The 13680-nt window shown below is 36.3% G+C and overlaps 1 protein-coding gene across 5 annotated transcripts in view; it reads right to left on the bottom strand.

The window, feature by feature from the left end:
* RUNDC3B (RUN domain containing 3B) overlaps positions 1-13680 on the bottom strand; it is a 245960-nt gene that overhangs the window by 46887 nt on the left and 185393 nt on the right. For 3 of the 5 annotated variants that reach the window (XM_037836576.1, XM_037836578.1, XM_037836577.1), the window contains one exon: positions 6422-6568. The exons of the other annotated variants lie outside the window; for them this stretch is intronic. In XM_037836576.1, the coding sequence (XP_037692504.1) occupies positions 6422-6568 (147 nt within the window). The remainder of the gene's footprint in view (positions 1-6421; positions 6569-13680) is intronic. 5 annotated transcript variants of the gene reach the window in all.

Genomic DNA, 13680 nt, shown 5'->3' with positions numbered 1-13680 from the left:
ACTTCTGTACACCCGTTTGGGAACAAATTAAAGGCAGATTAAAAGGAAATTGTGCTATAGACCTGAATTTACTTATTAATTTTTCTACATCTTACATTGTATATCAATGATCAGAAGTAATAATATGGATAACCCATGTCATTTATTTTCCTAGTAGATGTGTAGAAGTCAGTAATAGTTATTACATTATTGGTAGCAGTTGAGCAACAGAGAGTATGATGCATAGAAAGCAACAAGGATCATCGACATGTAGAAAAGAAAAACAAGTATATATACTCTGCAAATACAGAAGGACAAGAATGTACATGGAGAAGGGATAAACTATTCTGTTTATTCTTGATTTAACTTCCATATAAATATGTTTAAGGAAATAATAAGCATTTTTACAGCACATATCTATATTCTCTTAATCTAGTAAAATTAATGGAAAGATGAAAGAACAACCTTATATGGAAAGATACATTCGAGTCAGATCAATGCAAAATTAATAAGCTGTAAAAACTTTTTCAGCATTAGTGCCTGAGATGCTTCTAAAGATGAGAAATATTGGAAAAACACACATGGGAAGGAGAGCCACCAATAAATCTGAAGTAATTGTGTCTACTCATCAGAAAGTCATTAAGAAAAATTAAAAGCTTACATAGGGATCATGAAGGGCGTATCCTCTATCCTTGTTCTTAGGAAATACACATGGAAATATTAAATGTTCCAGGCACCAGATGTATAAAACCTACTCTGAAATGTTTAGAAGAGATGGATAGATGTATGCATGGATGGATGCATGGGAGGAAGGGAGGGAGGAAGGAAGAAAGAAAGGAAAAAAAGATATAAATAGATAAAATGATATAACAAAAATGTGGCAAAATGTTAAAATCTGGATATCTGGGTAGGAGATATATTGGATTTCTCTGTATTACTTTTATAACTCTCTTGTAAATTTGTAATTATTTCAAAATAGTTTTAAAAAAACCCATGATCGTTGATAATTTTGTAATCTGAATGATAGCCAAATTGGGAGACAGTGATAAATTTAGAAAACTAAGAAAGGTTAATTATAAAATATAAATATGATGACAATGAATCTGATCTTTAAGGATGGAAATGATGTATTAAGCAATAATTTGACAAGATTATGAAACAGACAATCTAACAAGCTCATGTGATCTAGAGTTTATATAAAGAAAAAATATTAAAATGGAATGTATTGGGAACAAAAAATTGAAGTTACTCTATTTTGTATTAAGGGAAAGTGCTTTATAAACAGTTTTCGCAGTAAACCTGTAATGCTTGAACAATTTTTAACATGATATTCCCATGTTTGAAATACAGGAAATGACATACAAAGCAGTATAGGTAATCTTGCCAGGGTTAAATAATCCAGAAATAAACTGGCCATCATATTTGAAAAGTTTTATAACCAGTATAGTAAGTGGAAATAAACTTAAGATTTTCTATTTTAAGAGAACCTTCCTTAAGTAGGTGACAACATAGTGATGATACACAGTGGGCAAGACCAACAAGTTCATTAAATAAATAAAACATTATACCCTCTTTCTCTTCAAAGTTATTTAGGCCTCACTGGGCAAATGAAGTTACAGAGCTTCTAGAGAAATAGCTATAGACATCCCATATTCTTACAAAGAAAAATCATCTACAAGCATTAAAACAGTAACTAATTATTGGGTCAATTTCTTTCTTCACATTATCAACAGAGCTAAGGTTTCTGTATTAAAGAGGGTTTGGTCATATCCCTCATACTTTGTAGAGTCTCAATAAATGTCTGTTGAACTTATTTAAGATGTCAGTCACATTAAAATGAATTAGGGAACAGGCAGTTCAAGAGACTTGGCTTATAAATTTGAGGAAAGCAAAAACTGTATCTTGATGAAAAGGTATGATTTTTTAAAAACATGATTTATAGATCACTCTGTTCAGAAAATCCAAAGCCTAGGTTTCTACAAGAGAAAGCTGATATTATTCATTCAGAACAATTGGGGACTTTCTGGTCACTTTTAAGGTTCACATAGTGGAGCTTGTGACCTGGGCTGGTGTATACTCTCCAAACCTGGAAGAATCATGGTTATATGAGGGTACAAATAAATACAAACAAATATACTCTATGTTAGATAGTTTAAATATACAATGAGCAGCTATTAAGTGCCAGGCAATTTACTAACTTGTTTGATCCTTATATCTGTTAGATAGGTATTATCTGCAGCATTCCATGTGAGGAAACAGAATGTCAGGGAGAGAAAGCATTATTCAGTGATACAGTCTTATAGATTGTATACTACCCCCCACAAAGACATATTGGAATCCTAACCCCTGGTCTTGTGCAAATGGGGTCTCTGAAGATGTTGTTAGATAAGGTGAGGCCATATTGAATCAGGGTAGGCCTTAATTCACTATGCCTGGAGTGCTTATATAACAAGAGGAAATTTGGGCAAAGTAGTGGGAGGCAGACAGGAAGGGAGTTTGCCATGTGACATACACAAATATTGACGTATGGACTGCTGGCAAGCCTCCACCAGAATGCTACATACAGAATTCAGGGAAACCATAATTCCACTGAAGCCTTGAGTTTGGACTTCTAGTCTCTTAAACTGTGAGACAACACATTCCTGTTGTTTAAGTCAACAAGTCTGTGGTACCTTGTTACAGCAGCCCTGACAAACTAAGATAGTTTTTGGTACCAGAAGTGTGGTGCTGATGTAACAAATAACCTAAAAATGTGAAGCAGCTTTGGAATTGGTTAATGAGTAGGGCCTGGAAGAATTTTGAGGGGTTTGACAGTAAAGGTTAAATTGCCTTGAAGAAACTGTTGGTAGAAATATGGCTGTTAAAAGTAATTCTGGTGAGGCACTATAAAGAAATGATGAATGTCTTATTGGAAACTGTAATAAAGGCAATCCTTGTTATAAAGTGGCAGAGAACTTGGCAAAATTATGTTCTGATGTAACATCGAAAGTAGAAGTTCCAAGTGATGAACTCGGATATTTAGCTGAGCAGATTTCCAAGGAAAGTATGGAAGATGGGGTCTGTTTTCATTTTGCTGCTTACAATAAAATGTGAGAGGAAAGAGATAAATTGCGGACTGAATTGTTAAGCAAAAAGGAATAAGCACTGATGATTTGGAAAATTCTGAGCCTATCAAGACTAGAGCCAGAAGTGGCCCTAACAGTCTTTCTCCCCACCCCCACTGAATTCCCAGGAGGTTAGTCCCCAAAGAATGGGGCTCTACAGGAGGGTGTGACTGAACATCAGTTTACTAAAGAGATTAGGCATATGACTTATGCATCCAATAAATCATCTCAGGATAAATCAGGAATGGAAATGCAATTATCCAGGAAATATCTGTGGAAGATCCTTTTGTCTGATGGCTTGAACCTCCTTGTATTATGTGGATGACGAACAAAGTTTTTGAGAATTTTATATTAGCAGAAATACCATACCACCAGCCTGGACTGGAAGGGACAGAAACAGGATGAAATGAAGGAAGAATGACCCCAAGGGCTGACACATGGATGCAAAAGTCTGGGCCAAAAGGACCAACTCAGGCTGAGAGAGAAGGGCCACCACCCCGCATTTGGAGCGGGCAGGCCTCCATTCCGTTGTTCAGGGAGAGGATAGCTGCCATCCTGGTTCTTGGAGAGGGTGGTGCTGCCACTCCATCAGGCCTGGAGGACAAAGCAGCAAGCCACAAATGACCCTCTCACCTTGAAATCAAATGGGATGTGCTCTGCTGGGACCGAGAGGACTCCTTTCTTCCTTCTGACTTCTCCCTTCTAGGATGGAAACGTCTATCTTATACATGTCCCACCACTATTTTGGAAGGAAATAATTTTTTTTTCTAGGTTTCACAGGTCCAAAGACAGGAATTTTGCCTCATTATGGACCACACCCATAACTGATTTAGATGATATTTTAGACTTAGAGCTGTTACTGAAATGGTTTAAGGCTTTTGTGATGTCGGGATGGGGTGAATGTATTTTCAATGTCGGAAGAACATATCCAGAGTGTATGGTGTTATAGATTGAATCACATTCCCCATTAAGACTTTCAAATCCTAATTCCCAGTCATGTGAATGTGAACCCAGTTGTAAACAGGATCTCTGAAGATGTTATTAGTTAAAATGAGGCCAAATTGAATTGAGGCGGGCCTTAATCCAATATGACTGGAGTTGAGAAAATTTAGACACAGTAGTAGGAGACAGATGGGGAGAGACAGAGGCAGAGACTGAGTTATAGATTGCTGGCCAGCCACCACCCAAACGCCATAGACTTCAGAGAAAGCCTGATCTGACCGATGCCTTAATTTTGGATTTCTAGCCTCCCAAACTGTGTCTGTGGTACCTTATTATAGCTGCACTGGCAAACTAACACACAGCGAGTAAGCAGAAGAGAATATTTACAAGTCTTTACTTTAAACTCCAGGTCATACACTGTACTACACCCCAGTAGCATACCCCTTTAGGCAGGGATATCAGTTTGGAAATAAGGCCATCTAAAAGCATTTTCAGCACTTGAGTACAGATCAGATAAAGGATATGCTGGAAAGGAAGTTGTGTCCCTTCCTAAGCTAATGGAGTAATTAAGTCAAGAAATGTAAAATTTGGATCCATGTAAAAGATCAAGTGATTTCACTGCCTTTCTTTTTTGAGACTGCAATTATTTTTACTGCTGCTATTATACTTTGTAAAAATCATTAATTACATGTAGAGATAAACTAGAAGTAAAATCTTCCAGCTCAGACTCTTTATTGGCTCCTCAGTAGTTAGCTCTGTAGGCAGGACAGGATACATGCCCTCTGGTCAAAAGTGGTGAGGTGGAAATCAACATTAAAAAGGTATAGGCTTTTAACTTTATCAAGTTTTAATGTTATAATACTTTTTTCAGTTAGAACAGGAATTTTTTTATGTTATATATAGACTAAGTATTCCAATTATTTGTATGAATTCAATTTCTCAATCATAAATTAGAAATACAAGTAAAATAATAATCTTCTATTAAAATAATATGCCATAGAAAAGTAAAATTATTCATCAGCATAAGACACTCCAGATATTCAAAACTTTCACAAAGATATATAATAGAACTAGATCTCAATCCACGAAAGACCTAAAGTTAATACCTTGAATCATATTAAGTATATTGGTTTAGTAGATATTAAAGAGGGTCCTACTGATATAGTCTATAAACAATCTGTGTACTTTTCCCTGCTTAAGTCCCTAGCAATTGTTTAAACAACCAAAGTTCTGGAATAATGCCAAATTTATTTTGCATTCTACCTTTGATAAATGGAAAAAAAAAATCAGAGTAAAACGGGTGGAAATTATGTCTTAGTAAAACAATCTTTGTAGAACATTCCTCATATAAATTACCTAATGAAAGGCACCCTAAGAAACACAAGTAGAACTATAGCTTCTACCACTGAAATGTAAAAAGAAGGACTCTAAAAGAAGAGTAAGGAAAGAATCCAAAAGGCAGAGAAGAAGGGAGGAGAAAAGAAGATGATGCCTTTATTTGAACAGTCTCACATCCTCAGGCTGTAAGCTAATAAATTCCCACTGTTTAAAGTCAACCCATTTCTTGGTATCGGCTATGAGCAGCCTAAGAAATGAGAGGGGAAGAGAGGAAAGGGAGAGAGAAGAGAAAAGGGAGAGAGTAAAAGGGGATGGGAAGAAGGGAGGGTAACAGGGAAATAATCAGAAAATTAGCTGAAGACAGAAAAATAAAGATAGCAAAAAAATGGTTAAGATGTAAAAGTAGCTAAAAGCCAAAAGAAGGCAATACATTTTTCAAGTTCCAAAATGAAAATTACATAAAGGAAGACTGTAAAATTTTGCAGCTCTCTCAGCATTAGGACACTATGACTAAATGAAACAGTCCTGAACGTTAGGACAAAGAAATTAGAAAAAGATCTTGTGGCCCATAGATGGAGTAATCATATTTTTTATAGTCTCTACAAAATTAGATTTACTGAAAATGAACAAAACTCTTCTAGACCTACCAAGAACAAGTAAATATCTTTCTATTCTTTCATAAGACAGAATGCCTTTTTTTCCATCTAGCAGGAAAATTAATCCTAAGGTAACTATAATGCCAAAACAAGAATTCAAACATACATGTCACATTAAAAAGCTCATAGATTTAACTGAAGGATTGGCTAACTGACTGTGAGAAGTGGGTAGCGGCACTATATTGCATAAAATTTCTAAGACAATTTACTTGCCCAGGATGCCTTAACACATTCATTGTCATCATCTAACTTTACTAAGCCAAAGTAGACCTAAATCCTACTTTTAACCTCAAATGTAATAAATTCAGAAAGAATAACTAAGAAACCAAAGTGAATGAATATCCATATGGTTTTGGTAAAACTAAATTTGGAATTAGTTGAAAAAAAAAGCATTACACTTACTCATACCACTGTTTATTGTGTTTTCGGTAAAGCAACGTATCCAAGGCAACAGCATTGACATCCAGAGCTCCTGGGGAAGGCCACTGGTTGGTGAGGTGGGCAGTTAACTCTTGTCTTGATCTTAAATCATTATTCTTTAGCACAGTCCTGTGAATATTAAGATGGTGAATGCTTATGTCTTCATTGATCTGCAATGGCAGAGGGACCTAATGGAATCAGCTTAGGTCCCCAAAAGTCATCTTTTTAAAATGGTATGTCAACAGATTGTGAACAAAAACTATAGAAAGACTAGTTGGGGCTATTATTGTTTTGTCTCCTGTAATATGTGTTTTTAATTCTTCCCTGCTGGCTACAATAAATCACTACTTGGGGACTTCCTATCCTTTTCGCCAGAGATTACAGTAAAGAACATCATTGTTTAGAAATAAAGAACAATCCAAGATGTGTATTACAACTTAACTAAAAAATAATTGTGATATCTTAAAGTTATAGATTATCAGATATCATTTAAAATATAGAACAAAGTAAAGATGCGACCTGTATGACTTTCTAGCTGCAAAATTTAGACACAATAAAAAGTTACTAAACATAGTAAACAAAAAGTAACCAAAAACAAAAAAAACAAATTGAACACAGAAAAATATAAAATAAAAAGTCACGAGATTCCCAAACTATTATTTATTTCTTACTTTGATAACATATGTATAATGCAAAATTTCCATTTTAACTATTTTTAGGTGTACATGCTTCAGTAGTATTAATTACATTAACAAAGTTGTACTACCATTACCACCATCCATAATCAAGACTTTTCATGACACCAGAAAGAAACTACTTACTAAGCAAAAACTTTCCATTTCTCCCTACCCCATCCCTTGGTAACATCTATTTTCTGTTGCTATGAGTTTGCTTACTCAATGGAATCATAAAATATTTGCCCGTTTGTGTCCGGCTTATTTCACTTAGCATAATGATTTCAAGGTTCATCCATGTTGTAGTATGCATAACAACATCCTTTTTATGGTTAAAAATATTCCATTGTGTGGAAAATATTCTACACACACACTACATTTTGTTTATCCATTCATTCACTACATTTTTTTTTTAATCTTCATTTTATTGAGATATATTCATATACCACGCAGTCATACAAAACAAATCGTACTTTCGATTGTTCACAGTACCATTACACAGTTGTACATTCATCACCCAAATCAATCCCTGACACCTTCATTAGCACACACACAAGAATAACAAGAATAATAATTAGAGTGAAAAAGAGCAATTGAAGTAAAAAAGAACACTGGGTACCTTTGTCTGTTTGTTTCCTTCCCCTATTTTTCTACTCATCCATCCATAAACTAGACAAAGTGGAGTGTGGTCCTTATGGCTTTCCCAATCCCATTGTCACCCCTCATAAGCTACATTTTTATACAACTGTCTTCGAGATTCATGGGTTCTGGGTTGTAGTTTGATAGTTTCAGGTATCCACCACCAGCTACCCCAATTCTTTAGAACCTAAAAAGGGTTGTCTAAAGTGTGCGTAAGAGTGCCCACCAGAGTGACCTCTCGGCTCCTTTTGGATTCTCTCTGCAACTGAAGCTTATTTCATTTCCTTTCACATCCCCCTTTTGGTCAAGAAGATGTTCTCCGTCCCACGATGCCAGGTCTACATTCCTCCCCGGGAGTCATATTCCACGTTGCCAGGGAGATTCACTCCCCTGGGTGTCTGATCCCACGTAGGGGGGAGGGCAGTGATTTCACCTTTCAAGTTGGCTTAGCTAGAGAGACAGGGCCACATCTGAGCAACAAAGAGGCATTCGGGAGGACGCTCTTAGGCACAACCATAGGGAGGCCTAGCCTCTCCTTTGCAGCAACCGTCTTCCCAAGGGTAAAACCTGTGGTAGAGGGCCCAACCCATCAAACCACCAGTCCCCTATGTCTGTGGTCATGTTAGCAACCATAGAGGTGGGGTAGGCGAATACCCCTGCATTCTCCACAGGCTCCTCAAGGGGGCACTGCATCTTTTTTTTTTCCTTGTTTTTTTTTTTTGTTTTTTTTTTAACTTTCCCTTCTTTTTCAAATCAACTGTATGAAAAAAAAGTTAAAAAGAAAACAAACATACAATAAAAGAACATTTTAAACAGACCATAACAAGGGAGTAAGAAAAAGACAACTAACCTAAGATAACTGCTTAACTTCCAACATGTTCCTACTTTACCCCAAGAAAGTTACCTAATATAGCAACATTTCTGTGAACTTGCTCCTACTATATCCATCAGAAATTAACAGACCATAGTCATTCCTGGGCATCCCCAGAACGTTAAATAGCTTATCTGTTCTTCTTGGATTATTGTTCCCCCTTCCTTAATTGCTCTCTATTGCTAGTTCCCCTACATTCTACATTATAAGCCATTTGTTTTATATTTTTCAAAGTTCACATTAGTGGTAGCATATAATATTTCTCTTTTTGTGCCTGGCTTATTTCGCTTAGCATTATGTCTTCAAGGTTCATCCATGTTGTCATATGTTTCACGAGATCGTTCCTTCTTACTGCCGCGTAGGATTCCATCGCGTGTATATACCACATTTTATTTATCCACTCATCTGTTGAAGGACATTTGGGTTGTTTCCATCTCTTGGCAATTGTGAATAATGCTGCTATGAACATTGGCGTGCAGATATCTGTTCGTGTCACTGCTTTCCGATCTTCCGGGTATATACCGAGAAGTGCAATCGCTGGGTCGAATGGTAACTCTATATCTAGTTTTCTAAGGAACTGCCAGACTGAATTCCAGAGTGGCTGAACCATTATACAGTCCCACCAACAGTGAATAAGAGTTCCAATTTCTCCACATCCCCTCCAGCATTTGTAGTTTCCTGTTTGTTTAATGGCAGCCATTCTAACCGGTGTTAGATGGTATCTCATTGTGGTCTTAATTTGCATCTCTCTAATAGCTAGTGAAGCTGAACATTTTTTCATGTGTTTCTTGGCCATTTGTATTTCCTCTTCAGAGAACTGTCTTTTCATATCTTTTGCCCATTTTATAATTGGGCTGTCTGTACTATTGTCATTGAGTTGTAGGATTTCTTTATATATGCAAGATATCAGTCTTTTGTCAGATACATGGTTTCCAAAAATTTTTTCCCATTGAGTTGGCTGCCTCTTTACCTTTTTGAGTAATTCCTTTGAGGTGCAGAAACTTCTAAGCTTGAGGAGTTCCCATTTATCTATTTTCTCTTTTGTTGCTTGTGCTTTGGGTGTAAAGTCTAGGAAGTGGCCGCCTAATACAGGGTCTTGAAGATGTTTTCCTACATTATCTTCTAGGAGTTTTATGGTACTTTCTTTTATATTGAGATCTTTGGTCCATTTTAAGTTAATTTTTGTGTAGGGGGTGAGGTAGGGGTCCTCTTTCATTCTTTTGGATATGGATATCCAACTCTCCCAGCCCCATTTGTTGAAAAGACCATTATGACTCAGTTCAGTGACTTTGGGGGCCTTATCAAAGATCAGTCGGCCATAGATCTGAGGGTCTATCTCCGAATTCTCAATTCGATTCCATTGATCTATATGTCTATCTTTGTGCCAGTACCATGCTGTTTTGGCAACTGTGGCTTTATAATAAGCTTCAAAGTCAGGGAGTGTAAGTCCTCCCACTTCGTTTTTCTTTTTTAGAGTATCTTTAGCAATTCGAGGCATCTTCCCTTTCCAAATAAATTTGATAACTAGCTTTTCCAAGTCTGCAAAGTAGGTTGTTGGAATTTTGATTGGGATTGCATTGAATCTGTAGATGAGTTTGGGTAGAATTGACATCTTAATGACATTTAGTCTTCCTATCCATGAACATGGAATATTTTCCCATCTTTTAAGGTCCCCTTCTATTTCTTTTAGTAGAGTTATGTAGTTTTCTTTGTATAGGTCTTTTACATCTTTGGTTAAGTTTATTCCTAGGTACTTGATTTTTTTTAGTTGCTATTGAAAATGGTATCTTTTTCTTGAGTGTCTCTTCAGTTTGTTCATTTCTAGCATATAGAAACATTACTGACTTATGTGCATTAACCTTGTATCCCGCTACTTTGCTAAATTTGTTTATTAGCTCTAGTAGCTGTATTGTCGATTTCTAAGGGTTTTCTAGATATAAGATCATACCATCTGCAAACAATGACAGTTTTACTTCTTCTTTTCCAATTTGGATGCCTTTTATTTCTTTGTCTTGCCGGATTGCCCTGGCTAGCACTTCCAGCACAATGTTGAATAACAGTGGTGACAGCGGGCATCCTTGTCTTGTTCCTGATCTTAGAGGGAAGGCTTTCAGTCTCTCTCCATTGAGTACTATGCTGGCTGTGGGTTTTTCATATATGCTCTTTATCATGTTGAGGAAGTTTCCTTCAATTCCTACCTTTTGAAGTGTTTTTATCAAAAAGGGATGTTGGATTTTGTCAAATGCTTTTTCAGCATCTATTGAGATGATCAATTGATTTTTAGCTTTTGACTTGTTAATGTGTTGTAATACATTGATTGATTTTCTTATGTTGAACCATCCTTGCGTGCCTGGAATAAACCCCACTTGGTCATGGTGTATGATTTTTTTAATGTGTCTTTGGATTCGATTTGCAAGTATTTTGTTGAGGATTTTTGCATCTATATTCATTAGGGAGATTGGCCGGTAGTTTTCCTTTTTTGTAACATCTTTGCCTGGTTTTGGTATTAGATTGATGTTAGCTTCATAAAATGAGTTAGGTAGTGTACCATTTTGTTCAATGTTTTGAAAGAGTTTGAGTAAGATTGGTGTCAGTTCTTTCTGGAAAGTTTGGTAGAATTCCCCTGTGAAGCCATCTGGCCCTGGGCATTTATTTGTGGGAAGATTTTTGATGACTGATTGGATCTCTTTGCTTGTGATGGGTTGGTTGAGGTCTTCAATTTCTTCTCTGGTCAGTCTAGGTTGTTCATATGTTTCCAGGAAATTGTCCATTTCCTCTACATTATCCAGTTTGTTGCCATACAGTTGTTCATAGTATCCTCTTATAATTTTTTTAATTTCTTCAGGATCTGCAGTTATGTCACCTTTTTCATTCATTATTTTGTTTATATGGGTCTTCTCTCTTTTTGATTTTGTCAGTCTAGCTAGGGGCTTGTCAATCTTGTTGATCTTCTCAAAGAACCAACTTTTGGTGATATTTATCCTCTCTATTGTTTTTTTGTTCTCTATGTCATTTATTTCTGCTTTAATCCTTGTTATTTCTTTTCTTCTACTTGGTTTCCAATTGGTTTGCTGTTCATTTTCTAGCTTCTTCAGTTGATCCATTAGTTCTTTGATTTTGGCTCTTTCTTCCTTTTTAATATGTGCATTTAGTGCTATAAATTTCCCCCTTAGCACTGCTTTTGCTGCATCCCAGAGGTTTTGGTATGTTGTGTTCTCATTTTCATTCGTCTCTATATATTTAGCAATTTCTCTTGCTATTTCTTCTTTAACCCACTGATTGTTTAGGAGTGTGTTGTTTAACCTCCAGGTATTTGTGAATTTTCTAAGTCTCTGATGGTTATTGACTTCTAATTGTACTCCATTGTGGTCAGAGAATGTGCTTTGAATAATTTCAATCTTTTTAAATTTATTGAGGCTTGTTTTATGTCCCAGCATATGATCTATTCTGGAGAAAGTTCCATGAGCACTAGAAAAGTATGTGTATCCTGGTGATTTGGGATGTAATGTCCTGTATATGTCTGTTAAATCTAATTCATTTATCAGATTGTTTAGGTTTTCAGTTTCCTTATTGGTCTTCTGTCTGGTTGATCTATCTATAGGAGAGAGTGATGTGTTGAAGTCTCCCACAATTATTGTGGAAACATCAATTGCTTCCTTTAGTTTTGCCAGTGTTTCTCTCATGTATTTTGTGGCACCTTGGTTGGGTGCATAGACATTTACGATTGTTATTTCTTCTTGCTGAATTGCCCCTTTTATTAGTATGTAGTGGCCTTCTTTGTCTCTCAAAACATCCCTGCATTTGAAGTCTATTTTATCTGAGATTAATATTGCTACACCTGCTTTCTTTTGGCTGTAGCTTGCATGAAATATTTTTTTCCATCCTTTCACTTTCAGTTTCTTTGTGTCCCTGTGTCTAAGATGAGTCTCTTGTATGCAACATATTGATGGTTCATTTTTTTTGATCCATTCTGCGAATCTATATCTTTTAATTGGGGAGTTTAATCCATTTACATTCAACGTTATAACCGTGAAGGCATTTCTTGAATCAGCCATCTTATCCTTTGGTTTATGTTTGTCATATTTTTCCCCTCTGTCTATTAATATCCTTTATTGTACCCATACCGAATCTCTTTAGTACTGAACCTTTCTCCAAGTCTCTCTGTCCTTTCTTTGTTTCTCTGTCTGTAGGGCTCCCTTGAGTATCTCCAGTAGGGCAGGTCTCTTGTTAGCAAATTCTCTCAGCATTTGTTTGTCTGTGAAAAATTTAAGCTCTCCCTCAAATTTGAAGGAGAGCTTTGCTGGATAAAGTATTCTTGGCTGGAAATTTTTCTCACTCAGAATTTTAAATATATCGTGCCACTGCCTTCTTGCCTCCATGGTGGCTGCTGAGTAGTCACTACTTAGTCTTATGCTGTTTCCTTTGTATGTGGTGAATTGCTTTTCTCTTGCTGCTTTCAGAACTTGCTCCTTCTCTTCTGTGTTTGATAGTGTGATCAGTATATGTCTCGGAGTGGGTTTATTTGGATTTATTCTATTTGGAGTTCGCTGAGCATTTATGATTTGTGTATTTATGTTGTTTAGCAGATTTGGGAAGTTTTCCCCAACAATTTCTTTGAATACTCTTCCTAGACCTTTACCCTTTTCTTCCCCTTCTGGGACACCAATGAGTCTTATATTCGGACGTTTCATATTATCTATCATATCCCTGAGGTCCATTTCGAGTTTTTCAATTTTTTTCCCCATTCTTTCTTTTATGCTTTCATTTTCCATTCTGTCATCTTCCAGGTCACTGATTCGTTGTTCAACTTCCTCTAGTCTTGTACTATGAGTGTCCAGAATCTTTTTAATTTGGTCAACAGTTTCTTTAATTTCCATAAGATCATCCATTTTTTTATTTAGTCTTGCAATGTCTTCTTTATGCTCTTCTAGGATCTTCTTGATATCCTTTGTATCCTGTACTATGGTCTCATTGTTCATCTTTAGTTCTTTGAGTAGCTGCTCTAGGTGCTGTGTCTCTTCTGGTCTTTTGATTTGGGTGCTTGGCTTGGGTTATCC

The sequence above is a fragment of the Choloepus didactylus genome, chromosome 5 (genome assembly GCF_015220235.1).
Source record: "Choloepus didactylus isolate mChoDid1 chromosome 5, mChoDid1.pri, whole genome shotgun sequence".
In the NCBI taxonomy this organism is placed as follows: Eukaryota; Metazoa; Chordata; class Mammalia; order Pilosa; family Megalonychidae; genus Choloepus; species Choloepus didactylus.
This window is presented reverse-complemented; position numbering and strand designations above follow the sequence as displayed.